At 41.2% G+C, this 11,983-nt stretch overlaps 1 protein-coding gene across 1 annotated transcript in view; it reads left to right on the top strand.

The window, feature by feature from the left end:
• GLDC (glycine decarboxylase) overlaps nucleotides 1-8,949 on the top strand; it is a 98,661-nt gene extending 89,712 nt beyond the window's left edge. Inside the window, exons 23-25 of the mRNA XM_046023674.1 lie at nucleotides 1,900-2,072; nucleotides 3,763-3,843; nucleotides 8,249-8,949. Of these exons, the coding sequence (XP_045879630.1) occupies nucleotides 1,900-2,072; nucleotides 3,763-3,843; nucleotides 8,249-8,392 (398 nt within the window). The 3' untranslated portion in view covers nucleotides 8,393-8,949. The remainder of the gene's footprint in view (nucleotides 1-1,899; nucleotides 2,073-3,762; nucleotides 3,844-8,248) is intronic.
• Nucleotides 8,950-11,983: the final 3,034 nt, after the last annotated feature.

The following is an 11,983-nucleotide window of genomic DNA, read 5'->3' on the forward strand; positions in this document are numbered from 1 at the left end:
ATAATTCTGATGGTGTTAAGATACGGGAACCGCTATAGCAGAATATATTGGGCTGAATTTGCTCACACATGAAATTGAGGTTGGACTTAATGGGTAATGAGATTAGCTTGTTTTTAAAAAAAATACATGTTTTTCTGGTTTGAGTGACATAGTTATATGTCTTTGTGAAAACTTAACTAAATAATTTCAGATTTGTGCATTTTACTTTATGCAAATTTTATCACAAATACATGTGAACAAATACTAAATTCTAGTTCATAATATGCATGCTGGAGTATTTAAAAGAACAGTGCACTGATGACTGAAGCATACTTTGAAATGCATCAAAACTAAGGTGGAGGGGCGCCTGGGTGGCTCAGTGGGTTAAAGCCTCTGCCTTCGGCTCAGGTCATGATCTCAGGGTCCTGGGATCAAGCCCTTTGTCGGGCTCTCTGCTCGGCAGGGAGCCTGCTTCCTCTTCTCTCTCTCTCTCTGCCTGCCTCTCTGCCTACTTGTGATCTGTCAAATAAATAAATAAAATCTTAAACCCCAAAACTAAGATGGAAGAATGAATACATACGTGATTAAGCAAACAGCATCATTTTAGAATCTAGGTGAATGGTATATGGGTATTCATTCACTCTGTAGTCTTCTCAACTTACTGTTTGAAAATGTTTATAACATGTTGAGGACACAGTCCCTTCAAGCACATAAGCATGACCCTAAAATACCCCATGTGATTTATGCAGATCAGAATTTGGGAACTATTTAAATTTAACTGACAGGTATATCAGCTTTGGGGCTGTTCATCATCTTTTAACAGTTTCATAGAAGAAGGTAAGAAATGGGAAAAGGTGTTTTTTGGCCTTTGTCCAAGAACTCTCTCTGAAGCCTGTGTCTTGTTGATTCATTTTACATATGAAAACTTTTGGAAACAGAAATACCTTCAGCTTCTATTCAGTGTAAAGACAAAAGGCTTTCTGTGTACTGGTCAAACCTCAGTTTCTTCATCTTTGGCTGTTAAGACTCATCTGTGGGGGGTGACTGGGTGGCTCAGTCATTAAGCATCTGCCTTTGACGCAGGTTGTGATCCCAGGGTCCTGGAATCGAGCCCTACATCAGGCTCCCTGTTCAGCAGGAAGCCTACTTCTCCCTCTTCCACTCCCCCTGTTTGTATTCCCTTTCTCGCTGTGTCTTTCTCTGTCAAATAAGGAAATAAAATCTTAAAAAAAAGACTCACCTGTGGGATGCTTATTAAATACACAGGTTACCTGGAAACTCTGATCCAGTAGGTGTGATTAAGAATCTGTGTTGTCATTCTCAGTTGTTATTTTGAAGTGAGTCATACTCACTTCAGGCTTATGGTTGCTATATTGTTATTTAACTTGTGACAGGCTATGATATTTTAATTTCTCTTAATTACCTGTAATACATAAGCATTGTAGATTCTGAAACAAAACCAAAGGAAATAAAAATAGTTTATATTTTGGTGATAACCCCTATTAAAATTCTAGTATTTATTCTTCAAGGTGTCTTCCTTCGTAATAAATACTTTGTCACTTTTTTTTAATAAAAATGGAATATCATTATTATGTAGCTTGCTTTTTTTGACTTCATATTTTTTAATGTTTACCCAATTTACAAATACAAATTTACTTACATTTGAATGGCTGCATATTTATTGTTTGGATACCCTGTAAAACTTAGTTAACTGATCGTCTATTGTTGGATGTTTATTTCCCCTGTTTTTCTTTTTTCTTGCATACACAGTGCTGAGATGAATCCATATACATATGCAAATTATATATGTAAGCACATTTATCCAGTGATTTCCTTAGGGTAAATTATAAGACAGAGAAGGTCTCTTCTAAATTGGGGAGGTCAAAGTTAATGACACAAATTCCCCTATTTCCTTTGCAGGCTTTCATGCCCCTACCATGTCCTGGCCGGTGGCAGGGACTCTCATGGTTGAGCCTACTGAGTCAGAAGACAAGGCAGAGCTGGATAGATTCTGTGATGCCATGATCAGCATTCGTCAGGAAATTGCTGACATTGAGGAGGGCCGCATTGACCCCAGGGTCAATCCACTGAAGGTGAGTAGGCACTGGTACTTTATCCAAAATGTTCCATAGAGAAGATTGGGTATGACAGTGTGCCAGCAACTCCTGAACTCCCATCAGAAGATGAGATTATTCTTGCCTAGAATAAGATGATTCTTCTGAAAAAGTTCATTACTTGCAAATTTAAATCTTCTTGAACAACGTAGTAGCAGTTACTCAAGCAAATGTGGATGTTTTGAGATATGTTTAAATTTTGTTTATGTAGTTGTTTTGTCATTGTGGGAGGTATATCTCCCACATGCACCCGACTGGTTGCCAAAGGAGGGAGCAGAGGCTGAAGAACTATGTAGTTGGGGAGTCTTACTATTCTGTGTCTCTTTGATACACTCCAGTGAGATTATTTACCTCACAAACTCTGGATAAAGACAAGTTCTTATATAGGAGCAGTTATCGCTTAGAACAACTAATTGGTACTTGGCCTTTTATAATGTTATAGCCTATTTTGGAGAAATCTGAAACATGTTTGTTGTGAGCTTGTGAGCCGTAAGTCTCTTTTTAGGTCCAGACATTAAGCTGGGGGTGGGGGGTCATGAATTGAAAATACTGTGAAGACTGTGGTTGTGCTATTATGGTCCCAAGTCAGAGAACAAGTCTGAGATGATTGGGGAAGCTCAGTCAAGTTCCAGAGTGTCCAGCTGAGGGTAGAGTACCTGGGCCAAAGGCTGGCAGGAGAAGGGATCTTGCTTATTATTACTTCTCTTTTCTGTGGATACTGCTGATTCTAAGGACTTAGGCCATTTTTAAAAATGGCAGTAGAAATCTAAAGAACATAATACCAAATTACAAAAACAAGTGGGGAATAATATTCACAGGATGATAATTAAGATTTTAAAATGTGCCCAACTGTGCTATATGCTATTTATGCATATATGCAGTAATAATATAAAAACAACCAGCATGGTGAACACCAAATTCAACACAGTGGTTATCACCGGGGGAGTAGGGTTAAAGATGAGATGGATGGGATATATAGGCAGCCTCAACTGTATCTGCAAGTTTTTTTTTTATTTGACACAGAAAAGGAGAGCACAAGCAGGGGAAGGGGCGGGCAGAGGGAGAAGCAGCCTCCCCACTGAGTGGGGAGCCCTATGAGGGGCTTGATTCTAGGACCTATGGTTCATGACCTGAGCTGAAGGCAACTGCTCGACCAACTGAGCCACCCAGGTGCCCCTGTTTATTTTTTTAAAGACTTCTTTATTTTGAGATAGTGAGTGAGCACATGTGGGGATGGGCAGGGGCCGAGGGACAGGGAGAATTCAAGCTGACTCCCAGCTAAGCATGGAGCCTGACACAGGGCTTAGTCTCAGGACCCTGAGATCATGATCTGAACCAAAACCAAGAGTTGGATACTTACCTAAAGGAGCCAGCCACCCAGGTGCTCGTCTGCAATGATTATTCTAAAAAGTTAAGCAAATATGACAAAATGTTGATTTATGTTGGTTGGGTGGTAGATGTTCTAATATATTACCATAACTTTCTGACATTTGAAATGTTTCACAATAAAAAGTATCCTATCAATTTTTTCCCCCTTAAGTTGAAATTAAACAAAACAACAGCCCTGTGTCCCTGGGCTTCCATCAGCTAGCTCACTGGCTGAAACAAAGCACAGGAGGAGAAGGCATGTTCTAGTCTGATCCCTTTCCCATCTGTGTGTCTGTTTCAGATGTCTCCACACTCCCTGACCTGCGTCACATCCTCACACTGGGATCGGCCTTATTCCAGAGAAGTGGCAGCATTCCCACTTGTAAGTTCTCCTCTAAAGCTGCACGCACCAGCTGATAGTGTTCATATGTGTATGAAGGGCCATCGCTGATCCAGTGGGGCTCCCATCCTTGCAGCTGCATTATAGTAACTATATGTGGGATGCTTTTTTTTTTAATATAAAGATTTTATTTATTTATTTGAGTGCAAGAGGGAGAGAGAGTAGGGGGTGGGGAGGAACAGAGAGAGAGGTACAAGCAGACTCCATGGTGAGCACAGAGTCCAATGTGGGGCTCAGTCTCAGACCTTGAGACCATGACTTGAGCTGAAATCAAGAGTTGGATGCTTAACTGACTGAGCTGCCCAGGCGCCCCTATATGGCACACTTTCTTAAATGGGTCATGACAAGTGATGCAGAGCACAGACATTGGCTTTGAGAGGTCTGAGGTCAGAGTGTCAGCCATAGGTTTGGGAATCCACCAGGTACACGGGGGAGGAAGACCAAATAGGAAGGAGTCCCTGCCAAATTTCTACTGTCATCCAACAGGGAGATAGCTCCAAATGCACTAAATATAGTCTTTGTTTCATTTCTGATTCTTATATGTAAAAGATGCTCTATAGTCTGTTTGGCAGGGTGGAGATAAGAGTCAAAAGTTGGGATTTTGTGATAAGCCATTGGCCACACTAATCCAAAAGAAAGAGAGAAAGCCCAAATTAATAAAATTATGAATGAAAAGGGAGAGATCATAACTAACACCAAGGAAATAGAAACAATCAGAAATTATTATCAACATTTATATGCTAATAAGCTAAGCAACCTAGATGAAATGGATGCATTCCTGGAAAACTATAAACTCCCAAAATTGAACCAAGAAGAAATCGACAACCTGAATAGACCGATATCTAGTAACGAGATTGAAGCAGTGATCCAAAACCTCCCAAAAAACAAGAGCCCAGGACCTGAAGGATTCCCTGGGAAATTCTACCAAACTTTCAAAGAAAAAATAACACCAATTCTTCTGAAGCTCTTCCAAAAAATTGAAGCAGAAGGAAAACTTCCAGACTCTTTTTATGAAGCCAGCATTACGCTGATCCCCAAACCAGGCAAAGACCCTACCAAAAAGGAGAATTTCAGACCAATATCACTGATGAATATGCATGCTAAGATTCTCAAGAAGATCCTAGCAAACAGGATCCAGCAGCACATTAAAAAGATTATCCACCATGACCACATGGGATTCATCCCTGGGTTACAAGGATGGTTCAACATTCGCAAATCAATCAGTGTGATAGAACAAATCAATAAGAGAAGAGAGAAGAACCACATGGTCCTCTCAATTGATGCAGAAAAAGCATTTGACAAAATCCAGCATCCGTTCCTGATGAAAACGCTTCAAAGTATAGGGATGGAGGGAACCTTCCTGAACTTCATAAAATCTATCTATGAAAGACCCACAGCAAATATCATCCTCAATGGGAAAAAGCTTGCAGCCTTCCCGTTGAGATCAGGAACACGACAAGGATGCCCACTCTCACCACTCTTGTTCAACATAGTATTAGAAGTCCTAGCAGCGGCAATCAGACAACAAAGAGAAATAAAAGGTATCCAAATTGGCAAGGAAGCAGTCAAACTCTCTCTCTTCACAGATGACATGATACTTTATATGGAAAACCCCAAAGACTCCACCCCCAAACTACTAGAACTCATACAGCAATTCAGTAACATGGCAGGATACAAAGTCAATGTACAGAAATCAGTGACTTTCTTATACATTAACAATGAAAATACAGAAAGGGAAATTAGAGAATCGATTCCATTTACTATAGCTCCAAGAACCATAAGATACCTGGGAATAAACCTAACCAAAGAGGTAAAGGACCTGTACTCGAGGAACTACAGAACACTCATGAAAGAAATTGAAGAAGACACAAAAAGATGGAAGACCGTTCCATGCTCTTGGATCAGAAGAAAAAAACATTGTTAAAATGTCTATACTGCCTAGAGCAATCTATACTTTTAATACCATTCCAATCAAAATTCCACCGGTATTTTTCAAAGAGCTGGAGCAAATAATCCTAAAATTTGTATGGAATCAGAAGAGACCCCGAATTGCTAAGGAAATGTTGAAAAACAAAAACAAAACTGGCGGCATCACGTTACCCGATTTCAAGCTTTACTACAAAGCTGTGACACCAAGACAGCGTGGTACTGGCATAAAAACAGACACATTGACCAGTGGAACAGAGTGGAGAGCCCAGATATGGACCCGCAACTCTAGGGTCAAATAATCTTCGACAAAACAGGAAAAAATATACAATGGAAAAAAGACAGTCTCTTCAATAAATGGTGCTGGGAAAATTGGACAGCGATATGTAGAAGAATGAAACTCGACCATTCTCTTACACCGTACACAAAGATAAACTCGAAATGGATAAAAGACCTCAACGTGAGACAGGAATCCATCAGAATCCTAGAGGAGAACATAGGCAGTAACCTCTTTGATATCAGCCACAGCAACTTCTTTCAAGATATGTCTCCAAAGGCCAAGGAAACAAAAGCGAAAATGAACTTTTGGGACTTCATCAAGATCAAAAGCTTCTGCACAGCAAAGGAAACAGTCAACAAAGCAAAAAGGCAACCCACGGAATGGGAGAAGATATTGGCAAATGACAGTACAGACAAAAGATTGATATCCAGGATCTATAAAGAACTCCTCAAACTCAACACACACAAAACAGATAATCATATCAAAAAATGGGCAGAAGATATGAACAGACCCTTCTCCCATGAAGACATACAAATGGCTATCAGACATGAAAAAATGTTCATCATCACTAGCCATCAAGGAGATTCAAATTAAAACCACATTGAGATACCACCTGGCACCAGTTAGAATGGCCAAAATTAGCAAGACAGGAAACAATGTGTGTGGAGAAAGGGGAACCCTCTTACACTGTTGGTGGGAATGCAAGTTGGTGCAGCCACTTTGGAGAACAGTGTGGAGATTCCTCAAGAAATTAAAAATAGAGCTTCCCTATGACCCTGCAATTGCACTGCTGGGTATTTACCCCAAAGATACAGATATAGTGAAAAGAAGAGCCATCTGCACCCCAATGTTTATAGCAGCGATGGCCACGGTCGCCAAACTGTGGAAAGAACCAAGATGCCCTTCAACGGACGAATGGATAAGGAAGATGTGGTCCATATACACGATGGAGTATTATGCCTCCATCAGAAAGGATGAATACCCAACTTTTGTAGCAACATGTACGGGACTGGAAGAGATTATGCTGAGTGAAATAAGTCAAGCAGAGAGAATCAATTATCATATGGTTTCACTTATTTGTGGAGAATAACAAAGAACATGGAGGACATGGGGAGATGCAGAGGAGAAGGGAGTTGAGGGAAATTGGAAGGGGAGATGAACCATGAGAGACTATGGACTCTGAAAAACAACCTGAGGGTTTTGAAGGGGCGGAGGGTGGGAGGTTGGGGGAACCAGGTGGTGGGTAATAGGGAGGGCACGTATTGCATGGAGCACTGGGTGTGGTGCAAAAACAATGAATACTGTTACACTGAAAATAAATAAATAAATAAAATTTTTAAAAAAGTATACCAAAAAAAGTATACAAAGATACGTGAAAAAGAAGTTGGGATTTTGGGGGACAGTAACAAAGGGGTTGTTTTTAGCTTTTTTTGTATTGGAATATAGTTGACAATGTTCCCTTAGTTTCAGGTATACCGTATAGTGATTTGACAACTTGGTACATTGTGCTGTGTTCACCACAATTGTAACTGTCATCTGTCACCACACAAAATGCTCTTATAATACTCTTGACTCTGTTTCCTGGGTTGTATGTTTTATCTCCCTGACTTATTCATTCCATACCTGGAAGTATGTACCTCCCAATCCCCTTCACCCATTTTGTCCATTCCCCTTCACCCATTTTGTCCATTCCCCACACCCTCCCCTCTGTCAGCTGTCAGTTCTCTGTGTTTATGGTTCTGTTTCTTTTTTGTTTTTTAGATACATGTAAGTGAAATCATATGATACTTGTTTTTCTCTGATGTATTTCACTTAGCATAATACTCTCTAGGTCCATCCATGTTGTTATAAATGGCAAACTCTCATTCTTTTTCATGGCTGAGTAACATTCCTGTGTGTGTGTGTGTGTGTGCGCGCGCGCGCACGTGCCCGTGTGCACCTGCATTCACCCACATACATATACATACACAATGTCTTTATCATCTGTTGGACACTTGGGTTGCTTCCATATTTTGGCTACCAAAATTATGCTGCAATAAAAATAGGAGTGTGGGTTTTACCTTCTTATACTTTTGGGCACTTATTGGGGGTTAGGCTATGGGGACATCACTCTATCTCTTCTTTCCCCAAGAGAAATGTTTCATAATACCCCAGAACATTTCCATCTTTTGTCCCTTGCAGCCCTTTGTGAAACCAGAGAACAAATTCTGGCCAACCATTGCCCGGATTGATGACATCTATGGAGATCAGCACCTGGTTTGCACCTGCCCACCCATGGAAGTTTATGAGTCCCCATTTTCTGAACAGAAGAGGGCCTCTTCTTAGTCCTGTCTCCCTAAGTTCAAGCAACTGACTTGATGTCTTACTCTGGAGCATTTGATGAGCAAGAACTGTATAATTCTCCATCCCAGACTCAACTTGGGGTTTTGTATACTGTGTATATTTTTGTAATCTCTGTCAAGGTAAATGTAAATACCATTAGCACAGTGAGTGGAAACTCATTGGAAGCCTGATATGCCTCAGTGGCTGCTTCCATATGTAGTAGTTGATGTTCAAGTTGCCTTGATTGGGGGCCATTTAGTTTTTTGCATAGAAAATTTTGGGTGTGCTAGGAACTTTAACTTTCAATGTAGGAAGTTCAGAGACATGATAGAGATTATACTTTAAACTCTGATAGATTCTTGTTCCAAATAAGTCCTCGTGGACTGTGCCATCTGTGAGGAATCCCAGGGCAAATGTTTACATTTTATATACACTGAAGAAAATTTTTCTCTAATTTGCCTAATCTATAGTAGCATTTCTGAGTGTTTTCAGTTTCCCAGGTGTGTGGTTTGCATTTATCTGCAATTATTAGTATTCTAATAAAAGCATTTCAGTTTGAAGAATGCCTTCTTGGTCTGTCTTTTCGATCTTATTTCCACATAGCCCAGGTTCGGAGAGATTTGAAGGGCAATGAGAATACCCAACCCAATAGCCATTTTTTTTTTTTTTTAAGATTTTATTTATTTATTTGACAGAGAGAGAGCACAAGTAGGCAGAGAGGCAGGCAGAGAGAGAGGAGGAAGCAGGCTCCCTGCGGAGCAGAGAGCCCGATGTGGGGCTCGATCCCAGGACCCTGAGATCATGACCTGAGCTGAAGGCAGCGGCTTAATCCACTGAGCCACCCAGGTTCCCCCCCAATAGCCATTTTTACATGAACAGTTTTGTCTAGCACTTTTTCCTCATTAGACACTAACACAAAGATAATAAGCCAAGGTCTAGTGTTCTTCAGTCTTCCTGTGCCTTCCTTTGCATGTTGTCATCATCCTCATGGTCTTCAGATGGCTGCTGCATAATGACATCACATAACCATTCTAGATAGGAAAAAGGGAGGAAAACAAAAGGCAAATTCCATCCACATTAACTTCTTTTGAAATGCTTTCTCAGAGGTTCCACCCAGTAACTTCTGCTTGCTTTTACCTGGCCAGAATTGTTTCACATTGCCGCTTCTAGCTGCAAGGTAGTATGAGGAGGTGTTTTACCTGGCTATGTTAGTGCCCCAAAGAAAATCAGGAGTTTGTTAGATAAATTAAAGGGAGGAAATGGGTTTTAGGTACAAAACAGCACACCTGCCACAAAATAACTTTCCCCTAGAAACAGCAAATATTTCAGAGTTTCTTCCCTGAGTCCCCATTGTTCGATTCCTGATTCCTGATTACTTTGCAGCTTACTCTATCGACTGTTATTCAAGCTATTACGATAGTCATCAGAAGAAAGATCTTAGGCTCTATTGAATACTCTGCAAGTGGACCACTTATTCACACACTTAAACATTTGTAGAATAATTTATTACAGCCTAACTAAGCAATAGAGAAGTGATGAGATCCATGTGTGGGTTTTTTTTTTTTTTAACATTATAATTAAATGGTTAATATTTACTGAGTTCTCTGGGGTCAGGTAGTATTCTCAGCGTTTAAGTTGTATTATCTCATTGGAGCCTCACAACAGTCCACTTTTACACAAGAGGGTATGGTGTAATGCCTAAGGTCACACAGCTGATTAGAGGGAGAACTTGAATTTGAACCCAGGCTGCACAACTCCAGTGGCAGCTGGTCAAAACAGGTTACCACACTACCACGGTCACTGCATATCTGGAGACTGTCCTTCCTGAGCTGGAAACCAGGCTGTCAACACAGACTAGCCATCAGGGTATGGAAAAGCCACTCTGGAGGAAGGACAGGATATGAAAACAAATCACCGAAATGAACAGCAGCTCTTTTCTTACCACTGTAAAGTATATCAGAGGTGCAGGTGAGCAAATATTCAAATTGTCCTTGACTGTTAAGTCGCTCATATATTCACATGATGCTTGTACCCATCTTTCCCGCCCCTGGGTCTCTCCCTGAGTGGTGTCCTCCACCTGGAGCACTCTCCCCTCCTACCTTTGCTTTACCAGCTCCTGTTAGTTCATCTTAGCATTTCCTTAGGAAGATTTTCCATAGTCTGCTCCCCACCCCTGGAGTAGCTATGAGAAAGCAGAACCAGGTTTCATACATGTGGCCAGCCAAACCGGTGTTCTTGGCCTGCTTCAGAGAATGGGTCAGCTATAGGGAGGAGCCTACCGCAGGAACCAAGGTGAGCCCAGGCCAGTTATGTCACCTCAGAAACATGGGCTGCCCTGCCACTTCCGGCTTCTTCCTGGACTTGGAGGCCAGGCTGATCCTGTTCAAAAACCTATAGATTCGTAGGCCCAGGAGGGTATTTGTCATTTTTCGTAGTGCTGTCGTGTTCTTGAAAATGACTTAATGCCAGTAAAGAGCTTTGTCCTTGGTAGATGGTTAAGAAAGATCACTTTTCCTCTCTCATCTTATTTGCTTATCCTAAAACCTATAGTTAGCAGGATGAGTGGTAGTTTAGTCCCATTTTCCAGATAAAGAAACTGAGGCCCCTTGATCAAATGACCTGTTGTCCTAGGTCTAGAGTCTGCAGCATCTTTGGAAGAATGCCATGGATCTCTTTTTATGCTTTGTTGTTTACTGCATCGCCTCTCCCTGCCCCCCTCCCCCCGCAACAAGCATGTTTAAGAATATCCTAGATCTAACTGAGCCCTGGGTGGTTCAGTTGGTTAAGCAGCTGCCTTTGGCTCAGGTCATGATCTCAGGGTCCCTGCTCAGTGACTTAGCAGGGAGTCTGCTTCTACCTGTTCCTCTAATCCTCATCCTTTCATGTGCTGTCTCAAATAAATGGGTAAAATCTTAAAAACAAAAACAAAAACAAAAAAAACCCCCACCACCCTGGATCTAAGTAGAAGAGGAGCTTCAGGAAAGAACAACACCTGAATAGTTTAGGGATGAGGATTGGTGGGAATCAACTTCTGAACCCTCCTAGGGGCTAATTGGTTCACACCAAAACCTGCCCTACTTTGAATAGGAAGAGACTGTTATGCATAGGTATTGTGTGGAGAAATAAAGAATTCACTTAGGGAAAAAAAAAAAAAAGGTCTTCCACACATCTGTGAAATGTGCTATGATTTTGTATCTTGGCACTCAGCTTGCTTTTCTTTACCCTTAGCACAAGTAATTACCCTGTTTACTTGGTTTTCTTCTACCCCAGCAGACTAAGTTCCCTGAGAGCAGGGACCGTAAATCTCATTCATCATTAGATTCCCAATGCTGAGCCAGGGTCTTCCACATAGTATACACTTGCTCAACAGCAAGAAATAGGAATTGAGTAAAGGAATGATTTTTTTTTTAAGGTTTTATTTATTTATGACAGAGTGAGAGAGGGAACACAAGCAGGGGGAGCAGCAGGCAGATATAGAAGCAGGTTCCCCGCTGAGTAGGGAGCCCAATGTGGGACTCAATCCCAGGATGCTGGGATCATGACCTGAGGCCAAGGCAGATGCTTAACAACTGAGCCACCCAGGCGCCCCTGATC

This window comes from Meles meles, chromosome 11 (assembly GCF_922984935.1).
Source record: "Meles meles chromosome 11, mMelMel3.1 paternal haplotype, whole genome shotgun sequence".
Taxonomy (NCBI): domain Eukaryota; kingdom Metazoa; phylum Chordata; class Mammalia; order Carnivora; family Mustelidae; genus Meles; species Meles meles.